This window comes from the organism of the source record quoted next, unplaced genomic scaffold (genome assembly GCF_019419815.1).
Source record: "Pyrus x bretschneideri cultivar Hongxiangsu unplaced genomic scaffold, Pyrus_bretschneideri_v1 Contig23, whole genome shotgun sequence".
In the NCBI taxonomy this organism is placed as follows: Eukaryota; Viridiplantae; Streptophyta; class Magnoliopsida; order Rosales; family Rosaceae; genus Pyrus; species Pyrus x bretschneideri.
In genome coordinates this window covers 5,766,785-5,792,165 of record NW_025999535.1, presented here as the reverse complement: position 1 = coordinate 5,792,165, position 25,381 = coordinate 5,766,785, and the positions used below count along the sequence as shown (strand labels likewise).

Here is a 25,381-nt window from a genome sequence, read left to right as displayed (position 1 = left end):
TTGTAACAAGTAGTTTTCTGAGTCGGTATCTTTCTCATCCCTCAGGAAAAGGTTGCGATTGTCCAACAACTGCAGGACAGGGCTTTGGCTTTAGGCTTGTTTCGACGAATTTGCAGACCAGACAACTGTTTAGTTTTTTTCAAGAAGGACAATATGACCTGTGGTGTTGACCATCCAACTGTCGTCGGTGGAGCCATCGATTGGAGACTGCCTATTTGCAAGAATATTAAAAGGGGAAAGACTTTGAATTGAAGGCAGTTGGCTTGGCTGTCCGGGATCAGACATTTTTGGTGCTTATCAAGATTTAGGAGCACATATTTTTGTTGCCTATTAGACATTTTTTTTTTTTTTTTTGCTAAATGTGTATGTGTCGTCAATTCTATTGATACTTTAATCTTACAGTTACCGATATATACACATCATGTGATTAATAATCATTGGTCGATAAACTTGACTGCACCTGGTAGCATTTTAAGTGCAGTTAATCGCAATGTAAAACGACTATTTGAGTGAGAAGTTAAAAACTTTGATGTAATGGTCTTCAAATTGCAAAAAAGGATGTGGACTAAACAGAGCATTGAGGATGAACTGTCTTGGCTTTGGTCAACGTTTGCTCTAAATAACCACGAGTCACAATTAATGACTTTCAAGATGCCGTCCTCGTGGGCATGTTCTTCACATAAATAAATCATAAAAAATCCATGAGATGAACTTTAGTGGTGGGCACGATGCGATTCCACCCTCAAATTAAATTGCAATTGGAAAATATCAACAGTTCGGTTCGGTTTAGTGCGATTGTTTTAAATTTATTACAAAAATATCAAGACGCCGCCCCATCGTGTGCATGTTCTTCACTCCATGAAGCATAATACAACTACTCCCTCGCATCTTTAGTTTTTGTTTTTTTTTCTTGGACAAGTTGCCAGAGCGTCTTCTCCTTCTTTATCTTTTCTTTTTCCAAACTTCATCAGCTTTAGATTTGTGACGCAATCATTCTAAACATTATAAACAATAAAGCCTTCCACCAACATCCTCGCCATCTCCAAGTCCTCAGAGTGACCAACAGCGCCCCCAACAGGAGTAACGGTGTCTTCCTATTATTCATTTAGAGAGATTAAAATTCATTAATGAAACTCATAAATCACCTACGAGTACCACCCACCGGTAAGAATTAACACCAGATAAAGAAAACCCTAACCAAAATCACAACACTTACATAGTGATAAAGATTGGTGCCTGTCAAGCCAATAACTCCTGCATCAAGAATATTGTAAAAAATTAGGCATACAACCAGAAAAGAGAGTTAAACCATCAACAATCATACATGTGTGTATATGAAGCCAAATCAAAAAGCAGTCAGCCATAATAATTTAGATCACTTTATTCACCTCTATAGAGATCTCCGGAGCTGATCTTCGTACTCCACCTGCAAACAACAGTAGAGATTAGAAAACAGTTACTAAGAGGTTTGGCTGAGTCTTCATTGACCAGGTAGCACCGATCCAAAATTACCACATCTATAAAGATCAAGCCCAAATTAGGAAAACTGTATTCAATACCGACCTTCTCGATCCCAAACCTTGAGCATAGGCCACCTTCATGCTGCCCAATCTTCATCAAGATATGCTACTTACAGCCGTTCATAATTTCTATCGCCTGAAATCAAATGGTACAAGTCCAATATATATGGTGCAAAAGTTCTCACGAAATAGACAATAATCGTACAAGGGAAGGTGGAACGTTAGTTCTTACTAGCAGTTCAAGAAGACGCCTGGCCCTGACAATACGATCTCGGTCCTTGATCTCTGTGGTTGTTGAGACTTTCATGGAACGGTTACACTAACCCACAGTTGAAACACAAGAAGTTGACATGTGCATCAAACAACAGGCATAACTTCAAATAAACAACTGATCAATTAAGGGTAGGTTTCACAACCACGAGTTTATAGAATTAATCATGACATACCGCACTCAATTCGCATGAAATGCTGTTCTCCTGTAAAACGATTTCACCATAGGCCAAGCATCTTGCACCTTTTTGCTGAACACACAATTCAAAAGCATTTGTTCTATTGAATAACTATAACAAAATGAATTATTAGAAAGCATGAGAACAGGGAATTGTTCTCACAGAAAATTTAACAACAAAAGTAACTACGGGACATAAAAGGGACGTAAACAGAGCTGTAAGAGTTGTGTCAAATGTGGTGGTTATGAACCTCATTGAACAAGTTTGCATCAGTACTATTTCATAGTCATAACTAAAAAATTATTCAAAAAAGGATTCTTCAATTTAATAAAAAATAAAGAAAAAAGAAAAAGATGAATATGGATGAGATGAACGCAACCCTGTCTTCACCATAGTATTCAGTGAAAGAGGCCCACATTCTACTTTCTGCAAGACACTTCTCGACAGTATCGTTTGATTCCTTACATTCAATCTTCATAGTCTGTGCAAGATCAACACGATGGAGAAAGATGCCTTCCACCATTGTCCTCAGCATCTCCAATCCATCAGATGTATCCACAACAGTGAGCGTGCAAGTACATGCCTATTCATTCATTAACAGGCAATTTATGTTCACCTCCACCAGAAGGTGGGAAAACCAGAGAGAGAAATGGAAAACATAAGCATTAAAATGATAAAGGGACAATAACACTTACGTTATGGAAAAGTTTACACCGCGTCATCTTGCCCATTTCCTGCATCCAAATTATATTGCAAAATATTAGAGAAACAACAAGCAAAATGGGACAGGTAACAGAATGTGAAGCCACAAATATTTTGCCAGTGGGAAGATCAACAAACATGATTAGATAAATTTATGCATGCACCTTCATGGAGTGCCTGGAAAGTTCTTCCTAGTTCAATCGTACCTTCTGCACAAAATGTGTGAGATTAAAACCACCTAAAATAAGAACTTCAAATTTCATATCTCCACCATTATGCATAAATTTGGGTCTAACTGAACATCAAGTAGCAAACATAAGACCCAAATAAAGGCTCATAGTCCTCTTACAAATTATCCTCAGATGTTGTTTAGCTAAAATTAAAAGGTCAGAATCAGAATGTCCAAAAATTAGATCATACAAGTTTAATAACTTAGATTTGTTCAACACGTATTGATAGACAAAAAAATGTTATGAAACTTATTCAATACCCACCTTCTCAATTTTAATTTTTGGCTCAGATCATGAAATCCAATGTTAACATGTTAACATGTTGCATGCTTCCATCGACTATCTCTAATATCCGAAATCAAATTGTCATGCACCAAAAAGAATCAGATAATTGTTACAAAATGGTTAAAAATAAAAAATGCAATCCAAATTCTCTTTTTTTTTTATTTTTTTTTATGTACATAAAAAGAAAATATTTGGAAATTTCAAGTACAAGGCGGCATACAAAACATTTCATAAAGCTTGCAAATACTTTGAAAATCTTTACCAATGATGGGTCAACAGTAGTATATGCCAAGAGTTTAAGAATTTGACAAGCCTTGTTAGTAATATGTGGGTCCCCACTGGTTGTTGAAACTGTCATGGAACGAAGGACCTGACGATAATCTACTTTCCAATTTATGCCTTGACCTTCCAAAGACGATTTCAATTGATTGTCATATCTGTCTAGCCTTTTTGCTGCTGTTTAGGCCCAAAATGTTATTGGGCCAAGCGTAGGTTCGGCCCAAAGATTTTCCAAGTGTATTATGTGGGCTGCCTGGCAGTTTCGGACCGTTCAGCAAAGGTGGTCGAGTCATATCGCAAGAAGGAATAGTCGGATGAGCAGAGGGGTCAAAGAAGTCCTAGTACGATAAGGGGTCCCAGTGCAATATGGATTCTCGACCAACATTGAATATGGCCTCAAAAAGAGGTGAGTTCAAAGTCCTAATAGGAGTAGGATTGGTCGAGGTAGAGTTGGAACAGAACAAGAAGTCTTAATCCAAATATGGTTTTAACTTGATCTCAAGGAGAATTTGTTGCTATAAATACAAGACATCATGCAACAATCAAGAGCTCGAATTCAACATACAATTGCTCTGCGCAAACCTCTCAAACAACTTGAGATTTTTCATTTTTCTTTTTCCACCAACACATCTTTAGTTTGGATAAACAACACTGTGAAGGCAACCGGCAAACATCTTCAGTTTGGATAAACAGCACTGTTGCCGTAGAATCGATCGACCAAGGAGCACCTTCGATTTGAATAAATAGCATTACGTTAAGGCCAACTGGTTACCTATCCAAGTCTCGGTCGAGAAGGGTTTCCGAATCCTTATTGGTAGAGGTCATCTTATTAGTCTTCTCGGCGAAGTAAAGTGTTACGAGTTACGATATTCGGCACATTGAACGCCAACTGATTTTATGATTGGATACTCACAAGTGAGTTTTAGAGTTCGGCATTTTGACGGCCGAACCACATTCACCATCAAGACATACATTTCCTTTGAGTACTTGTGCCCATATAGTCTGGTGTCGATTCGACGTGCTTATACTCTCACGAATATAATCACTGTGACCAAATCCGGCACCGACGATTCGTGAACTTCGCAGAACTAGCAGCCTTGTCTTCAGGCTCGAGAATCCAAAGGCCAAAACTTGTTCCTTCCTCGGCCGCAGTCGTCAGATCAAGAAGTCAGCAACGCGCTTAACGCAACATCAACAAATTTTACTCCTCGGTCGAGCTCGGCCGACGAGTTGGCACCTCCCGCATCAACTGAAGGACGTAGTTAGCTTATTAGTTACTCAACCTGCGCACCACGTAGGTTTTGTAATTTTTAAAGTCAACAGCTGCACAAAACAAAGAAAGCTCATAGGTTGGGCAAGTGTTAGTCTAAATAATTAGAATAGTAACAAGGGCAACAAGCTTTTGTAGAAAATTAAACCAAACTGTAGTAACACAATGAATTACAGGACAAGGCACAGTAAAATATATATGCATATCTAGTCAGTAACTCAAGGTTAATGTCAAACCAATACCTACACATGTAACAAAAAATTTTTAACACAGAAAATCTGTTTTTTTAAATCAAAATTGAGACCCAACCACTAAACGCTACAATTACAATATTTAATAGATAGTTACAATTGTCACAAGCCACAACTAAATAGTGTGCTTTCCTTCCATATGATCTCTTACTCATATACCTAAGATTTGAAAATTAAAAATAATAATAAAAAAGGAAAAAAGAAGTAATTCTAAATTATAATAAAGAAAAAAGCACAAGAGAGGAAGGTACCAAACTTTGGAAGGATGGGCAAGGTCTTATACCATTCTACTGCGCAAAACAAACAAAATACAATACAATGGAGATAAAGTGAGATAGTCAAAGCAAACAGAATACAGGGCGCATTTACTAATCCATAATCAAATTGAGAGCAATTGAATTGAGGATGAATTGGATTGAGGAGGATAGGGGCATTTTAGTAATGACATTAGTTTTCATTCCATATAAGTTGTTTACTAATTGTCATGAATCGGAATGAAAACTAATGTCATTACTAAAATGCCCCTATTCTAAATAATCTATATTATATGCTAATCTTTTTTATCTTTAACAAAAAAAAATTATTTTATTTTTAATTTCTGTGAGAAAGGCTTTTTAAGTCCTTTCAAATCCAATTTGATCAGTCCTCTTCGTTCTCTGATCTGCTGACAAAATACCTCATCCTCACCCTCTCACTCACGCTCGACCGTGAATACCCTCCCTGAGACTCCGACCATTCTTTGCTCTCCCTCCCTACCTCACCATCAAGGATTCAAGGTAAGCCTTCTATGTAATTTTTTATTTTTGGTTGATTTGATTATGCTTTGCCCTGACCTTCCCTATGCGGCTTTGCATAATGATTCAAGCTAATATGTTGTTGAATGGTTGATCTTTCAAGTGTTTTAAGGATGCCCAATTGTAATCTTTATCCTCTATAAATTCTAACAAGAGTCTGAATTTGTAGTCTTTGGAATTAGAATCGGTAGCCGAGCCCCAAATCGAAAGATTTCGACACGGCAATGCATAGGGCTTAAAGAGGCGGCGGCGGAGGAGCACAGAGATGTTGGAGAGGATGACGGAGGACAACGAGAAGATGGAAGGGAGTGCTGAAGGTGAAGGGTGCTTTGAGAAGAAAATTTTGATTCCGGATGATGCTTTCTCCCTGGAATCCAAATACTACCTCTGCGTAAGTAATCCAATTCCGTCAATATCAAGAATTGAACTCCTGATTTTACATGGGTCCCGCAACACTGGCATTCCGGTTGAATTGGTAAACAGAGAAATAATCATGAATGGGGAATGACTCCCATTCCACCATTTCCTTTCCCCATATGTAAACACGCCAACAATGTAGATAAATTGAGAAAATCAAAACATAAAGATGTGAATTTGTCGTTAGCCTAACCCCTAGGCTATCGAGAAAAAAAATATGTACAACAGTACAAGGAGAAAAGATGATCATACAATTGGTTTCTTCCACGAATTCCTCCGTATATGTCCCCGTTCGCTTGGAGGCTTACCGTATCCGTTCATGCAATCTTCGATTGGATCGTCGTCTGTTGTGGTGAGTAGGGCAAAGAAACCGCGAAATTTGGTCCCGGGGAGTAGGTCTGTGATGGTTTTTTGAGAAATGTTTGATTTTCGGTGGCGGTGACGAGTAGATGATCTTTGAGGTTGCTTAAACGGGTTCTCAAACCAGCCACCCCATGGCTGAGGCCGTTAAGCTGGGTTTGGAGGCGTTCGCGGTGAGCATCCATGGGTGCGCCTGTAACAGATGGGGAAGTTTTTCTGCTCCACCCCGACATCACCTCTCGACGGTTTCAAACATTAGACCGGTCGATCGATCGGTCACAAAGAATGTAAGGGATGATCGTCCAAGAATTTTAATGGACTCTACAATTGCATGAATTTCGGCAAATTTATATAGATTTTTATTATAAGTTTTGTTTGTATCCAATTTTACACCATCGGTTCCAGCAATCAAGACCGTTGAATGAGTAGAGTTCTAGACCGTTGGATGAGATGCGATAAGGTGTTACAATTGGAATGGAATAATTTAAGTGGGGTTTATGGTATGTTATTATCAGTATAAATCCTATGAGATTATTCCAAAAGTTTAATGTTTGATGAAGAGTTGAAATGAATGAGGACTTCTCTGTTTAATCTCTTTATGCAGGTCTGCTTGGGATATACCACATCAGGAGAAGCCACAAGTGAAGAGTCATGCATGGTAATGACTGTCATCAGCATAGCATCAAATCTGTTTGGATTAGGTCACGGCATGATAATTCACTATTATTATGCATGGCACTTGCATTGGACCATCAGTTTGGATTGCCACCAAATAATGGTAGGCATTGATTGGTTTTAATGCAATTGCATGCATTATATCCACTAGAGTTGCATTATCACATCTTTAAAATTCCAAAATGATGGAATTTCATGCATGATCACATCCCAAAAAAGTGGGAGTGCCTCCACGCGAGATCATTCAATATTCATAGGAATATTCTGCACGCGAGATACTCACGGCAAGCAGTTTTACAACACGCAATCAAGCGTACTAGCATTATAAGTATCAGAGTATTAGCAACATTAAAGGTCCCTCCAAATCAACATACAAATCTATCATGTTTAAACTCTTGCTCTATGCGAAACCTCTCAAACATCTTGAGATCTTTTTATTTTACACTTTTTCCGCCAACACACCTTTAGTTTAGATAAACAACACTGCTTCAAAATCGACTGGTTATCTATTCAAGTCTCGGTCAACAAGGAGTCTCTGAATCCTTGTTGGAAGAGGTCATCTTATCAGCCTTCTCGGCGAGGTGAGTGTTGAGCAAAAATTGTACATAATATGTAAACAAATAATTCACTCGACACAATTTCACCCTCGTTCATTTTTTTTTGAAGAGGGTTTTATTAATTTAAATTCGACCCATTCTAGGTTACGTGCCTATTAATTACAACCCTTCTTTTGGGAAAGGAATACCCTTTGATTCTAATATGAATAAATTGTAACTTGGGGATTTGGGTGTTTATTTGATTTTGTGACTGCATCTAGGTAAAGCCCTAGATTGCCTATGTACCCTCGTTGAGGGATCAAGTCACTCATAATTCCTTATGTATTTGCTGGGATTTGATGCATTGTGCAGTTTCAACTCATGCAGGCAAGAAGCATTTAATGCCTTGTGCAGTTTTAGCTCATGCGGGCAAGGACTTTAAGCCATTGGAGCGTTTAATGCCTTTTGATACTTGATACGGCTTCGTGCCTTTTGAAGCGGCTTTAGACCTTTTGATACTTGATATGGCTTAGTGCCTTTTGAATTTTGTCGCGGAGTACCACCAATCTTTGTGTTCTGAGATGGTTCGCATCACAATATTTGAGGTGATGCGTGTCTACCAATTTGACGCCGACATTATCTTCATAATGTTGATATTGTCTTTATGTTTCTTTTTCGTCTTGGAATGCACCATCCCCTTGCCATTTAATACTTGGTCAAGATTCAAATTCATGGGGCTACTCACTTATAGAGCCCATATAAATTTGGATGGGGAGCTATGACTTTTCTAGAATGCCATGTGAGTGACCTTCCTGCAGATTGCCATGTGAGTGACTTTCCTATCCACAAGAAAAGAAGACCACATCGATATATTTTAATCGTACTTTTGTCTTTTTTGTATTTTTTTGCTGGAACTCTTCTTCTCTTCCTTTGCAGCTTCCTTCTCCAGTTTGTTTCGTGGGAATTCAATCCTTTCTGAAATAAGACTTTTGAAAGCATGAAAGCCGGCCCTTCGTTTTCTCATTGCAAAAAAAAAAAAAAAAAACTTGTTTTACTTGTCTTTTCTTTTGAGTTTTTTTAAACCACCCAGTGGAGGTAATAGAGTCATCCCCTTTTTTTCTCTTTCTTCTTCTCGGTTTTGGAAACTTTGTCACTTCGTCTCCATGCCTGATCTCTTTCTTTTTGTCATTGACTTTTATATCTTGCACAACAGATTGCAGAATCGACAAGTCTTTGTTTTCATATTTTTTAATGAAAACATAAAAGCAGGTGGCGGAGCACCATGCCTTTTCGGGCTTTTTATAGTCAGACTTTCTTTGAGAAGGAACCACATGATTTTCTGTTGGAGAGATGTCGCATTTTGAAGATGTCACGTGAGTTTTTTTATTTGATTTGGGCAGTTGTCAGCAAGCCCTTTTTCATTCTTTGTGAATTTGAACTCTTCCAAGTCCCGTAGGACTTGACGTGGGAATAAACATTTATTTACATTTATTTATTTCCCTCCTTGCTAATTATGAGTATCATGCATCGGATGAACTGATATGGACTACTCAAGTTTCTATAGAAATTTGGGTTAAAGTCATTCGATCTTTATGTAATGGATTGAGACAGCATATTTAAGTTAGCCAAAACTATAAGAAGAGAATTAGAAATTGGATCCAATCCCGTAAAAAATAAGCACATTGTTTTAGCTCATTAAACTGTGTGCATGTATGAATTGTGAGCTTTCTTGCACGACTTAATTTAAAAAGTAAAAATGAAGAATGCTAGCAACCTTCTCTTCTTCTTTTTTTTTTTTTTTTTTTTTTTTTTTTGAACAAAAGCAACCTTCTCTTGCGACTTTATCTTTGTACCATTTTGGCTTTACTTCCCATTCCGTTGTTTGATGATCAAAATCGTCCACGTTTTAGACATCATTTAACAATCATCTATGTAAAAATAACTAAATTCGAAATCGTTTAGTCATCTAATTATTATCCAATATGTTGATAACGAATCATGTATCTCATTTAAACAATGAAATTTTGTCAACGTTAATCGAACAACTAAACAACTTTGATTTGACTGATTTTTTGCAAAATGGATCTTTAAATTATGATCGAGGAAGTGAGTTTTGATCATCAAATAACATTACAAATTAGTAAGAGAGCTAAAAAGGTAAACCGAGAAGGCTCAAACGAGAATGTTGTTGTCATTCCCCCTACAAAAATAGTTGAAAATATGGGACCAAATATTAAGTTTTGGCTAAAGCGGACTAATAGTCTATGTGATGATAGGGTATCAGAAGATAACTTCGTGGTAAAAAAGTATGGATTCAAACCCTTGAGGTGAAGACCGTTTGCAAATTTAACTCAAAAATGAAATTCTCATTAATTCTCCATTGGATGCAGGAATAAAATTGTCCAGCCCAACTCTTTCTTTTGTTTACCTTCTTCTCTCTTCGTCTTTCATTACTCTCTAATTATAGCTTCACCTCCTCCTCCCTCTCTCTTCAACCATTTTTAAGGAGAATTTGAACCAGTATAGCAATTATGTCCTTCCCCATTGTTGCAACAACTGCCCTATCCATTAAAGTTAAATTGATGAAAGCTGAGGTGCTGAGATTGATAGATTGGTCTATTTCTTCGAATGAGGATCCTTTTTGTGAGGATCTTGGGGATCCTCCAATCACATTCTTTTATGTATATTGTACGGTCAGTTTTCGTTAAATATTGTTTATATTTAATTTTAAATAAAAAGATTTACAATGATTTATAACCGTATAATATACGATAAACGGATGTGATTGAAGGATCCGAGAGGATCCATTCTATTTCTTCCAATTTCTTCAATCTCTTATCGAGGCGTGATGAGACCTATAGCTAGCCAAAAAATAAAAAACAGTGTAGAAATTGAACTTTTGGGTTTGCCGAAGATGGTGCCATGTGAATCGGTCTTGAGAGTGTGCGAGAAGGGTGGGTCATTGGGAGAAAAGACATGGTAATGATCTTGAAGGCCGGTTTGTTGACGGTGGATTTGAGAAGAGAGAAAGTTGGCTTTGAGAAAGATCTGCATAGAGAGGTAGGGGCTGGACTTTTTTATTCGGACATCGAACCAAAATTTAATGGCAATCTCAGTTTAGGATCAAATTTGCTAAGAGTCTTTACAACAAGAGTTTAAACCTAATTTTTCTAACGCGGAGGCTATCTTCCGAATGGAGTAGGATTCTCTCCGCTCCAAATTTCCTCCCCTCCTCTCTCACCTTCTCCTTTGTCTTTCTCTCTCTATAAGAGCACTTCCACTGTGTAAAGGTTCCCCTTGGCAATAGGCAATTCAAACCCCTCAAGTGAATAGTAACTACCTTTAATGAACAGTAATTGTCTTTTGCATCTCCACCCCCTAACTAAATAACCATGGCAATAGGTAATAAAATATTAGTATTTTTTATTTTATAAAATAATAAAAAATAATTTTATTTTTAATTTCAGATGAGATTTTTAACCGATCTCATCACGTCACGTGTCATTACCCGAAAGTACAATTTTTGTGGATAAATTTTGATAAGATTTTTAACCAATTCCGTCGCGCAACATATCCTTCCATGTTTAAAATCGTTGAAAATATTGAATGTGGTGTAAGGTGGGAGAATATGGTAAGGTATTTATAGAAGAAAAAAATTATAATTTTTTTAATTTTTTCGAATTTTTAATTGTTTTTAATTTTTTATTTTTGCCTAAAGTCTTGTCGGTGACGCGCCCCCTAAACGCGCATGTTATGCACACACCTGACGTAAAAAAAAAATTATAACGTGGCTGACGTCAACCTTGCATCACTCCCTCTCAGACGTTCGGGCTTTGGACTTGTGCCTGATCTCTCCCACGAGCTCCCCCCTCAACCCAATGCCAAAATGGGATGGCGCCACTTTGGCAGGGGATTGGATTGCAAATGGAGCCGGTTAACAAGGCAAAAAAGCATGCTGAAAGTGCTCTAAAAAATCAACACAAGATGTTGACGTGTCCTAATCGTGAGCGTTCAAATAAGAGGAGATTGGACGGGACGAAAATGAGAGATAAGAGTATCAGGATCCTTTCTAAATACATTATCACCACATTAACTATTAGCCCCTAACATTGGAATTAGCTTAATTGACATAAAATCAAATATCCTAATTCAAATTTGGTGGTGTTTTGGAATACTAACAAACAAGAAAAGCACGTGGATATTGACTCTGCAAAAGAGGAGCGTTTCACTAGCCTATAATTTCAATCCTTTAAAAAGATTGAAATTTAAAATAAATCTGTTGTTATATTACATATTGAATATAATCTTTTGATGTGTCCTTAATTCAAAATAATTAATGTGCATTTTATTTAATGTCTCCCATTAAATATTTAAATTTATGCGTGTACAAATTTTAATTTATTTTTTGACCAAAAAAGAGTTTTTTGATTTATTAATTTTATTTAACATTCTTCAAACTTGAGAGACTCAATTAATGTACCTAAATGTTAGTACCGAAATTTATGTACCGAAATGTATTATATTGAACTAATGTATTTAAATGTTAGTACCGAAATGTATGCATCGAAATGTATAAATTAAATTAATGTACCTAAATGTGTGTATCGAAATGTATGCACCGAAATGTTAGTACCGAAATGTATTATATTGAATTAATGTACCTAAATGTTTGTATCGAAATGTATGTACCGAAATATGTGTACCTAAATGTATGCACCGAAATGTATTATAAAGAATTTAATGTACTTAAATGAAGAAGACAAAGTACATCGAAATATATTATATAACAAAAATTAATTTATCTAAATGTTTACAACAAAATATATTATGAAAAATGAAATGAAAATGAAAATTATAATGAAATAAAATTAATACATTAAAAATTAGGAAGAAAAGGAGAAATAATTAAAAAAATCAAAATATAATTAATAAATGAGGTTATTAATGTATCAAGAAACTAAAATTAAATTTAAATCTTACTCATGGTTTTAATCTAAAAGTCATCTAAAAATCAAAACATGAGCTTTGCACATTGTTTTCTTCACCTATTACCACCGCCGATTTCCACTTCCCTTATACTGGTGGCCGTGCCTTGACCCCTCCTCCTATTTGCTTCCTCTATTTATACATGCATAAATAAATTCGAGGAAAACACCAATTCAGATTTTTAATTTCATACTCTCCCCTCTCAAACTTTCACCACTTTCACCGATCAAGATCTTTGATCATTGCAAAATCAGTAACAAAAAAAATAAATCAGAAAAAATGAGTGTAGCGTGCAGGACTTGGGTTGTGGCAGCCAGTATAGGAGCAGTGGAAGCACTCAAAGACCAAGGAATATGCAGGTGGAATGGGGTTCTGAGATCAGTCCACCAACATGCCAAGAACAACATCAGATCCTATTCCCAAGCCAAGAAACTGATCTCCGACTCATCTTACTCGGCGATTTCTATAACGATGCAGAGATCACAGGAGGAGAAGTTGAGAAAAGTCATAGAATTGAACTGCTGGGGTCCTAATACCCTAAGATTTTAGATCGTAATTATGTAATTTAGATTTTAGAGTATGAGTATGGATCATGTCATCCTTTTTTCCATGAGAATTAAATGACATAATTTCATTGCTCATTGGGCAAACATGGCGTTGTCAAATTTTGGTATCATTGTTTAAACCCTAAACTTATTTAACTAGTCTACCCCATTATTTGTTCATGGACAGGACCTACGAAGTGTCTTCTGGTAGATCCATATCAAAAGCAGTCTTAACATGGATTTGATCAATTTTAAGAGGTCATCCATTTTCAGATTAAGTTTTGCTGCAATTGCAATCAACATACAGATGAGATGGATGTGATCCCTTTTTTTTAATCAAGGATGTGATCCTTTTGGCTGGTAAATATATATCAAACTAGTGTAAGTGAAAAGTTGAGGTTTCATCACAAAACTAATTAGTAATATAGAGAGTAACTCAATTATTTATAAGTAGGTCTGACATTTTCTTATGCGACCCGTAACCCAACACGAAACTAACATGTTTAGGTCAGCATGTTAATGAATCGGGTTGTTATCGGGTAATCCAATGAGCACCTGTTAAGATAACGAGTCAGTTTAGGTATATACGCGAGTAACCTGTTACACGATAAGAAAATATTAATTTAGTAAATTTTAAACCAATGAAAAAACATACTATAAAATATATTTATGTGGCAATGTGGTATGTGAAAATTCTAGAAAATATATTTTTCTTAAAAAACATTTAATCTAGATGCTTGATTTTTTAATTTCTTAAAGAATGTGACCCATCAACACGTTAGCGTTTGGCTAATATTATGCATATTTAGTCAAGGGCAAATAGTCAATTTAATAAGTTGTACACGAAATGTGGTTCCATTTGTCGTGATATTTTATGTTCTCATGAGGAATTTGATATCAAATTATTATTTGCTTTCGTGAAATATATCGCTATATTCAAATTCGAGAACTTTGTTTCTTTGGGGAAAAAACAATAGAGGAATGCACATGGCATTGAGGAGAACAACTTTTGCCTTTTCCTTTGGGCCTGATCCAAAAAAACAAGCATCAGCACGCGGTTTTGATACCCTCTTACCACAGGTTTATGCCCCAAACCTTATTCTCGTCAACACTCCCAACAATTTTCCTAAACTGGTGCCACTGTCTTGAATCTCACCCTTTTACCATATCAGCTGACCAAATATATATATAGCCTTTTACCCACAATTAAAATTCAAGAAAACGCCAAAATCTCATTTCATACTCTAACAAAAAGAATCACAAAAAATAAGCTAAAAAAATGAGTGCAGCCTGCCGAGCTTGGGTGGTGGCAGCAAGCATTGGAGCCGTGGAGGCACTGAAAGACCAAGGAGTCTGCAGGTGGAATGGGGTTCTGAGATTGGTCCACCAGCATGCCAAGTACAACATCAGATCCTATTCCCAAGCCAAAAACCTGTCCGACTCATCGTCTTCTTCAATTTCTATGCCGATGCAGAGATCACAGGAGGAGAAGGTGAAAAAAGTCATGGAGTTGGTTTGCTGGGGTCCCAATACTGTTAGAATTTAGCAGTTAATTAGGTATTTTTTCGATTTAGGTTTATGGCTACGTATCTGTCATCCTTTTTTCTTGAATTACATTGCTTAATTTCATGATTTACTCGTTGAATCTTTTTTCACTACGTTTTCTCTTATTTACCATGTTTGTTAATGCAATGTTTTTTATTTTGTTTTTAAATATTTGCGGAATTAAATATTTTTTGAAAGTGAGAACAAAGTAACTTGGGCCTAAAGTTAACTTGCGGATTAGTCAAATACTTTAAATGCTGCCTCCCTAAATATAGATATTTTGCGATAAATTGGTTTGTTTTTTCTGTTTTGTTTTGTATGACTTTTTTTATTAGCATCTCACGTAACATAGAATACAATTTATATTAAAGTCTAATGTTAAATGATATATACCTTATATGCAATGACAATTTTGACCTCATAAGATTAAAAAAACATAAAAAGGAGTGTGATTGGAGATCAAATTTTCTTTACTTCTCCCAATATTTTGGGTTAGGAACCCAGTTAGGAAGCTCATTGGAGATGCTCTTGGGGCATAGAAAATAGAAAATACAAATTTGAGATGCAAAAACTATATGATTAATTACACTAACACCTCCGACGATAATTTTTTTTCTTTTCATTACTAGGGTTTAGAAAGAGGATTTGGGGATTGCCTAATCCCAATGGACCAAAAATTGAGCACCCCCCCCCCACCCCCTAAAAAAAAAAAAAAACCAGCAAATTGAGTTATCCTTTAGGGTGGCAAAAGAAAACCATGGACTAGAAGTTGGGTGTCGAAAATTTTTAACTGAGGAAGAAGAAAGCTATGGCCGTCTTCTTTGAAAAATTTAATTATTATTTTGAAAATAATATTTTATTAAAAAATAGACGACGATCGATTCGATCGTGGTCCATTTCTATCACACTGTGGGAATTGGATTTGGTTCATTAGGGCTTTTTGTTTGAAAGAAATGAGAAGTTTGGAATGATTTTAAGAGAGATTACTCATCACTGCGAACATTGTCGGTGTGAATTTGTCCACTCTTGTGAATTAAGCTACTTCACTAACCTTGTACAATGTTTTTTCACGCCATCGACGCCAATGTGTCACCCACATATAAGGGACTAATTTTTTCTTAATTATTATTGCTAATCTCGATTTTGTTTGTGTAAAATTATAAATAGAGATCGTTTGTTGTTCAAGTTGATGGTGGTGATGGAGAGGATGGGTGGAGGAAGAAGAAGATGAACAACTTATTTTTTTAACAAAATATTATTATTGAAGTAATAATTAAAGTTTTCTTAATTTGTTTTTGTCCACATGGTCTTCTTCTTGTCATTTTTTAAGTGTTAAATGATTTATAATTTTTTTATATAATTATAAATTTTTTCTTTTTTAGTTTCAAGTAATTAATAAGGGTAAATTAGTAAATTTATATGTGAAATTTTGACTGAAGGGGTTATATGAAAGGGAATTAAAATTTGAGGGGGTGTTTGTGTAATGTCTCAAACATGAGGGGGTTTTGTGAAAACCCGATAAACTTCAAGGGGTGTTAGCGTAATTAACCCAAAAACTATATTTACATCCCAATTTACATTTCCACCAAATGTAAATGAAAGTTCTTCTCTAATAGGAGAGATTAAATTTAAGATCTCATTTCCTCTCAATCAATGAATATCGTACTTGCTTAATTTAAAAAAGTTCAACTTATTGTGGTAAATATTGCTAATTTTTGGGTCACTTTCTGATTGTTTTTTTTTTTTTTTTTTGAACAACACTTTCTGATGTTAACATGCATTTTGTACGTCTCCAGATTTTACCACGAAATTTCCGCTACTCTTGGATTTGATGTTTGGGTTGGAGATTATGATTAAATTATAATTAAGTCCAGGTTAAAACCCTCAAAAGGTACTAGAATATATAAGAAATGTGTTAACAGTTGATTAATTGTCAATGTAATAAACAAGAAGCACAAGAAATGTTATTGTGTTACGTGTTTAGCTATCAACCGTTGAAGGAAGTAGGTCTCACAACCCACAAACGGCTGACGGCTTCACACACATGCACATGCAAGGGAGTATTATTTAGACCAGAAATGAGTGATGTTGCTATCATAAGCTTTGTTGGGCTTGTCGCTACGCAAACCCGTCCCATGGTTAATTATATGGTAACTTTGGATGCGGTTTTTATTTATTAATATTCTTTGATTGAAACCTTGTTGATTTTTGAGTTTTGATTGAAATTCCTGAAATTAATTCAATAATACATTTCTATGTAGGTTATTATAATTTTTAAATTAAAATTTGATATTTGTAGTTATTTATATTAATGACATTTTAAATAAAATAAAATCCATAATTTGTTGAAAATATTAACAGAAATTATACTTAAATAAAACCCATGATTTGTCATTACTTATATTAATGACATTTTACATACAAAAAATTGGTAATTTTTATATGATGCATTTTACATACAAAAAGTTGGTACATTTTATACAAAAAAAAAGGTGATACATTTTGTACAATGGGTACATTTTACATATAACAAAGTGATAACTTTTTAAAGACAAATGGGTACATTATTAATAAATTATGGGTACAAATAAAAGGTCAAAAAAAAATATGAGTACAATAAAAGTTTGAAAAATATGGTACACAAAAAGAAATTAATATATGGGTACAAACTAAAGCTGAATAGAAAATTGACACAATTTTAAAAAAGGGTTGCAAATTAAAATGGGTACAAACGTAAAATAAAAATATATGATACAAAATTTAGTCATAAATATAAATATATCAAATGTAATGTTCTAACACTAAATGAATAATTTTGAAAAAAAAAATTAATTATCTTGATATGTAACATATGTAATTATTGAAATAATTAATGATGTTTATTAAAACCAAGGGACCTTGATTAAAATTTGAAAAGGAATAAGGTTTCAATCAATAGAGTTGAAAAAAGAGGGATGAGAACTTAATTTCTCTTAATTATATCCCAACCTAAAGAGATTTTTCAGTGTGACCGGTGCACGAAGTGATACACCACGCGTCACTATGCAAATGGTGGGATATGTGTGCTAAAAAGTTAATAACTTAAAAAATAAAATTTCTCACCACTCCTATTAAAACATGTGGTGTACCACTTGTATTCCCATCACAACTAAAAATTTCTCCCCAACATTGGCGTTGTTTCTCCAGAAACCCAGTTGAACCGCCCTTAATTTGTATCTTCAATATATCTCAAATCCAGGTCCCCACAACCACCCTAACTAGCCATACAACTTATGTAAATCCATCTACACATCTCTCTTTACACCAAACAAACGTACACTAACTCCCAACTAAAACACATATACCAGAAATTAAGCTAGCCTTGCAACTCAAACATACAAAAATAGAGACGAAAAATATAATCACGAGTGCAACAACAAGGGCTTGGATAGTGGCAGCAAGCATTGGTGCAGTTGCCAGTTGAGGCACTCAAAGACCAAGTGTAAACATTGGTTTAAATGTTCAAATGTAGAGGAACCAAGGATAAGTGTAAACTTTGGAATCTAATGCCACTTAATTCACATTTCACTAGAATTTATTTTCAACTGCAAACGAAATCTAAGTATACATGTGAATAACAATTTCCCCTTGCATTGCTTGCTTTTTACAGAAAAATAACATGATATATCAACTTTTTATAGACTATGTTACATGATATGAAATCATGTGGAACCCATGTAAGATTCATTTTATGTAAGGGAGCGAGTGTAATGGTTGGGAAATTAGTTAGTATGTGCATTATTACTCTTTAAAAAAAAAAAAATTGATTGATGCGTTTTATGATTGAATTTCCTTGAGAATTTTAGAAGGAATCATGACCAATGAGTTCTATTGAGTGATTGTAAGTATCACTATTTAATGTTTCTTTTTCTTTTGAAACTAATTGTTCTCAAGTAGTACATTTTATTATATATAATATCTATCTAGTGGCTACTTAGTATTACAGTCTAGTAGTATTCTTCTGCACTTGTAAGTAAGAGATCTTAGGTTCGATTATCGCCAAATGCGAACTTGAACCACATTACTTCTAACTCATTGACTATAATATCGTTTGTTAAAAATAAAAATCTATCTACCAGAAAAAAGAAAAAAATAATGTCACATATTATCTTTGTTTATTAAAGTGCCAAATGAAAACACTTTTAATCTTATTGTTGATTGTAAACTAAATATAAGTCATAATTAAGTTAAGGGTTACACAAGAGGTATCATGGTGGAGGCGAAATTTGTTTCGTGACATGTCAATCAACTGTACTATCGGATGATAGGTTGACAAATCTAATTGTAACTGTATGCCAGTCACCCTTTTGGTTTAATGTTTTGATAAAAACTTTAGGATCTAGAAAACCTTATAAAGCTAGAATTATCATCTCTGCATCCTTATAAATTTTATTAAAGAGAAATGGTTTTCGTATACTGTTGGTTATTTATGTCCTTAAAGATAAATCTATAGAAGAATGTTAGAGTTTGAATTATTGTATGTGATTCTTCTTTCAAGGAGGCAATATAAATACAAATTACATAGTTGACTATGGTTACAAGGAATCCCTAACAACAAGGAAATCTCTGACTTTAGCTAACACTCCCTCTCAAGTTGATGCATACATATCTCTAAAACTCAACTTGTTGACTGAGTAATGAAAAACCTTTACGAACACCTCATATGTTAACACATCTACTAACTGTTCCTCTGATCTTACATACGAAATATTGACAAGCTTGATGTCCAACTTCTTCTTAATAAAATGTTTATCCACTTCAACATGTTTCGTACGATCATGTTGAACTAAATTATTGGCAATCTCCATAGCCGCTTGATTATCATGACAGAGTTATATTGGACCCTTTTTTATAACTATTTCTATGATCACAATTTGAAGACACAAAAGCTTACACATACCATGAGCCATCCCTCTGAACTTAGCTTATGCAGAACACCGAATCACCACATATTGCTTCTTGTGACATCAGTAACCAAATGTCTACCAACAAAAGTAAAATAGCCGGATGTCGAACATCTACCAATTATGTTACAAGACAAATTGGCATCATTGTACTCGGACCTCCAAATGCCCATTCTTCCAAAAAATTAAATCTCGTTCAGGCGAAGATATCATGTAGCTTAAAGTCATCACCATAACTGCCATATGATCCTCACTAAAGCATGCATAAAGTAAATTACAACACTTACAACATATGCAATGTCAAAATAAGTAAGAGACAAATAAACAACCGACCAACCAACCTTAATATCTCTCTCTCTTTACCTATTGGAACTTGGTCGAGATATATAGTTAGATGATTCTGATGATGGAGTTTTTGCAAACTTGCATGCTAATATACTAGTTTCGAAAGCAAGTCCAGCACATACTTACGTTGGGACAAACCCTTTGACCAGGACTAAGTGGGAAAGTCTCGTGAGCCACTGGACGTCAGTGAGGCGTGATGAGTGAGAATCTGTTAGAGGCTAAGAGTGAGAGCTTCCATGAAATTTTCATAAAGAAGAGGATCAAGATTCAGAAGAACAGAGGTGGGCGACGCAACACAATGGAATCGCCTAGCAAGGTTTAAAGGTACAAAAATGATATTGTTTATGGGTAATATAAAAAGGGTAAAGTACAAAAACCTACCTCAACTATTGGTCTCACGACACTTTCATATCTCATCTTTTTAAAATGACAATGTCATATCTCATCTTACGAATTTGTGCCAATGTCATACCTCCGTCAGTTTTTCTGTTAATTTCTCAGTTAAATGCTGACGTGGCTTGATTCGGGATCCACTTTCAATTAAAAAAAATAAAATAATATTAAAAACTAAAAAAAATCATTTAATATTTTTTAAATATTAAAATAATAAAGAAAAGTTATAAAAAAAAAAACCAAACAAAACTTTCCCTCTGCGCGCCCTCTCTCTTCTCCCCATCTTCATCTCCCTTCCCCTTCTTGCAACCCAGAAAAAAGAAAGGAAAAAAAAAAACTTTGTCCCTCCCCCCCCCCCCCCCGCGCAGCCTTTCCTCTTCTCCCCCATCTTCATATCCGTTCTCTTCTTCCACCTGCGCACCCATGAAAAAGAGAGAAAAAGAATACACAAAACTTGTCCCTTCCTTTCCCTCCCCCTGGCGCCTCTCTCTTCTCCCAGTCTTCATCTCTTCCGTCTTCTCCCCCTATCTGCTGCAACCAGAAAAAAGAAAAGAAAGGGAAAAAAAAAAAAAACCATTTGTCTTCCCCCGCACCCACCTTCCACACCCAACCTTGCACCCATCCTCTTCTCTCCTCTACACACCCCACTCCTTAAATCCACACCCATTCTCCCCATTTTCTCCGTGTCCAGGTTCTCCACCCGTGGAATCGGCTTGGTGAACCGGATCTGGGTTTTTCTTCTTCTTCTTCTTCGTCCTCCTCCTCCTCCTCCTCCTTCTTCTTTCTGGGTTGCAGGGGGTTGGATTTGTTTTTTTTGGGGGGGGGGGTGGTGACGAACTGGGTTGGGGTTTCTTCTTCTTCTTCTTCGCGGGGAGGGGGTTTGGGGGTTGATGGGTTTTAATTTTTTTTTTTTGTTTGGTTAAAGATTAAGCAGGGAAGAAGATGAAGATGGGGGGAGAGAGAGAATGGGGAAAGGGGGGTGGAAGGGATGAAAAGTTTTGTTCTTTTGTTTTTTAACTTTTCTTTATTATTTTAATATTTAAAAATATTAAATGATTTTTTTTTTTTTTTAAATATTTTATTAATTTTTAATAGAAAGCGGGTTCTGGATTAAGCCACATCAGCATTTAACTGACAAATTAACGACAGGCTAACAGAAGGTATAACATTGGCACAAATTCCTAAGATGAGGTATGACATTGTCAATTTTAAAAGATGAGGTATGAAAGTGTCGTGACACCAATAGTTGATTTAGTTTTTTTGTACTTTACCCTATAAAAAATGGAAAACTAATGTGGTTTTTCGTTAAAATGAACAGTAGCAGAGCTTTTCGTTAAAATTCCCATATAAAAAATGACATCATTATAGGTTATATAAAAAAATAATGTTGATTTTTATATATGCTACTTCGGTTCGGTTCGGTTCGGTTTGATTTAATTTCCGAACAATAAAAACCGAAACTGAACCAACTATTTTTGTTCAGTTTGTTTCACATATTATTCAAAATAAGTGAAGAATTCGAAGATGTCTTACCAATATTACTAGAAATTGCAGTTGGTTGACGATCTGAATTTCGTTTAATGAGATCCCTACTATGATCCCACCATTCAGGATAACCCACAATCTCATACCGGTGGGATTTGGAATGACCAGGTTGACATTGATTGCATGTTCAATCTGAAAGAGTACTGCTGAAGTTGTCCGTTGAGCTAGCAGCAGGAGTTTCTGATCGGTCTGGTGGTGGTTGGTTTTAAGCAGCCAATGACATAGGGTTTCGACTCAGTGGGTTTTTTCTCGTTAGCCATGGTGACAAACTTTCGAAGGAGTTCGATTCGGGTTCGTGGGCTTCGGAAGCGACGACAACGCGGAAGGTCGGCCAGGAAGTTGGTTCAGCGTTTGGTGTTAAGCAGCAGTCTCTCAATAGGTTCCCTAGAATCCGGTTCCAGGGTTTTAGTTCGGTAGGAGTCGTTCGATTCGGCAAGATTCGTTTGGTAAAAGCCGGCTGACAAACCACTTTTTCTTGGGTGTGGCCACAACTATGAGTGACGACAACAGATGTTCTTCTTTCTTTTTTTTTCTTTTTGATTTCTTACCTAGGCCCGTGATATCAACTTAAGCGGTGTAATCAAACTCGGATTTGAGAGGATTTTAAAAGAGTTTAAATCATAGTTTAGTCAATTAAATGATTTTAAAGGATTTTAGAATCCATTCAAATCTAGGTGTAGTCAATTAAAATATTTTAAAGTATTTGAAAATCCATCTAAATGTCACATCCCGGCCCGGGGCGGAATCACTTCCCGGGCCCGCTCCACCACCATAGCACGATATTGTCCGCTTTGGGCTTACCATTCCCTCACGGTTTTGTTTTTGGGAACTCACGAGCAACTTCTCAGTGGGTCACCCATCATGGGATTGCTCTAGCCCCCTTCTCGCTTAACTTTGAAGTTCCTACGGAACCCGAAGCTAGTGAGCTCCCAAAAGGCCTCGTGCTAGGTAGGGATGGGAATATACATTTAAGGATCACTCCCCTGGGCGATGTGGGATGTTACAATCCACCCCCCTTAGGGGCCCGACGTCCTCGTCGGCACACACGCGACTAGGGTTAGGCTCTGATACCAAATTGTCACATCCCAGCCCGGGGCGGAATCACTTCCTGGGCCCGCTCCACCACCGTAGCACGATATTGTCCGCTTTGGGCTTACCATTCCCTCACGGTTTTGTTTTTGGGAACTCACGAGCAACTTCCCAGTGGGTCACCCATCATGGGATTGCTCTAGCCCCCTTCTCGCTTAACTTCGGGGGAACTCACGAGCAACTTCCCAGTGGGTCACCCATCATGGGATTGCTCTAGCCCCCTTTTCGCTTAACTTCGAAGTTTCTACGGAACCCGAAGCCAGTGAGCTCCCAAAAGACCTCGTGCTAGGTAGGGATGGGAATATACATTTAAGGATCACTCCCCTGGGTGATGTGGGATGTTACAATCCACCCCCCTTAAGGGCCCGACGTCCTCGTCGGCACACACGCGACTAGGGTTAGGCTTTGATACCAAATTTTCACATCCCGGCCCAGGGCGGATCACTTCCCGGGCCCGCTCCACCACCATAGCACGATATTGTCCTCTTTGGGCTTACCATTCCTTCACGGTTTTGTTTTTGGGAACTCACGAGCAACTTCCCAGTGGGTCACCCATCATGGGATTGCTCTCACCTCCTTCTCGCTTAACACTTCGGAGTTCCTACAGAACCCGAAGCCATTGAGCCCCAAAAGGCCTGGTGTTAGTAAAGATGAGAATATACATTTAAGGATCACTCCCCTGGGCGATGTGGGGATGTTACACTAAATCTAAAGTGTATTAAAAAAATTAAGATTTTGAAGGATTTCAATAAGTTGTGGATTTTGTGGGATTTGAGAGTAAAAAGTATATATAGCCAAGAGTAAAAAGAATCAAACCTCACCCCCTAGGATTTCAAATCCTTCCATCACAATCCACCACAATCCTTTCAAATTTTTTAAAATCCATATGAATTTTGTAAGAGTCTTTAATTCTCTTAAATCCTATTAAATCTATCATTTTTAAAATCTTTTAAAATCTTAGTTTGACTACATCTCTTAGAATTCGTGAATATTTCTATAATATTTTTTTCACTTAAGGGAAAGATACATGGTTGTACAACTCTATTCACAGTTAATTTAAGAAACCTAATAAAGAAAGAAATTCTCAATTCAGTCGATTACAATATTACACTCCTATTCTGACACACTCAATATTGTATTTGGGTCATGATGCAGGGTTTGATGAGGCCTTAGAATACTTTTTTTTTTTCCCCTGTGAAGAGCAAGGAAAAGGATAAACATCCTTATGTCCCATTCAGCCATAATTGGTTAGCCAACAACTTTATACACACAAGAAACGTCATTATTCACCTAATCAATTCCTAACCTCCACACTAAATGCTTTACTCACCGACAACCTTAGCCAACTAATCATGTAAATGCAATAAACAAATCCACACCTAATTTCTCCCATTCTCAATTGCCCGACAAAAATAAAAAACGCACCTAATTTTCATACCAATCATTAAGTACCCATACCCACCCCAACTGAATTCATTAATAATTCCTATTACCTTTTCTCTTAAGGGAATATTTTTGTTTATTACATTTAAGTGATAGTGATACTTATTACCCTATTTATTATTGTTATATGAGTTTAAATTTCGAGACTTATATAGTAATAGACACAAATCTCATGATATAAACTTATCATATAGTAATAAATATGATAATAAGCATATCACCACTTATGATCGTGGAAAAAAATGCACCCTTCACTTGGGTTAATTCCTTCAAGTTGATAGGACCCAAAAGGTTTGCCCGTTATTGTGGGAACTTGTACTAGCATTTAGTTCAAACAACGATTCATGCTTGGTTATTCAAGAATGAGGAGGAATTTTTCTTCAAAACACTTTATGATCGATTTACAGAAATTCATGCTAATGATTAGAACCGTTAATATTGTAAGTCATTATGTAAAGATCATCCGTACAAAATTCAATTACAATAAAGACCATTTGGTCAATTAAATGTAACAAATAGATCTACGGTTCCTAATACTTTTACCTGCATTCTCTCTTTTGGTCTATATACATTCCAGTAAATTGATACGCTCCATTCGCTCATATGTTATATATATATATATATATATATATATATATATAGATATAGATATAGAATTCAATGATTAAGTGATATCATATTTTATTGATTTTTTTACGGAAATAACTTTACAAAGTGACTTGTAAAATGAATTATTTTAACCATAAGTACAAAATTCTACAAAACAGCTCCTTGTCGTT

General features: G+C 35.9%; 1 protein-coding gene and 1 long non-coding RNA gene across 2 annotated transcripts; one reads left to right on the top strand and one right to left on the bottom strand.

The window, feature by feature from the left end:
* Positions 1–709: 709 nt before the first annotated feature.
* LOC125477947 lies at positions 710–1,641 on the bottom strand. Its single transcript, XR_007258793.1, has 4 exons — positions 1,564–1,641; positions 1,389–1,426; positions 1,217–1,254; positions 710–1,094 (listed from the first exon to the last, which is right to left on the bottom strand). It is a non-coding gene; the product is annotated as an uncharacterized LOC125477947 (long non-coding RNA).
* Positions 1,642–12,824: 11,183 nt separating this feature from the next.
* On the top strand, positions 12,825–13,479 carry LOC103965939. Its single transcript, XM_009379043.3, has one exon. It carries the CDS (start codon positions 13,034–13,036, stop codon positions 13,301–13,303), a length of 270 nt encoding a protein of 89 aa, XP_009377318.2. The 5' UTR covers positions 12,825–13,033; the 3' UTR covers positions 13,304–13,479.
* The last annotated feature ends 11,902 nt before the right edge of the window (positions 13,480–25,381 follow it).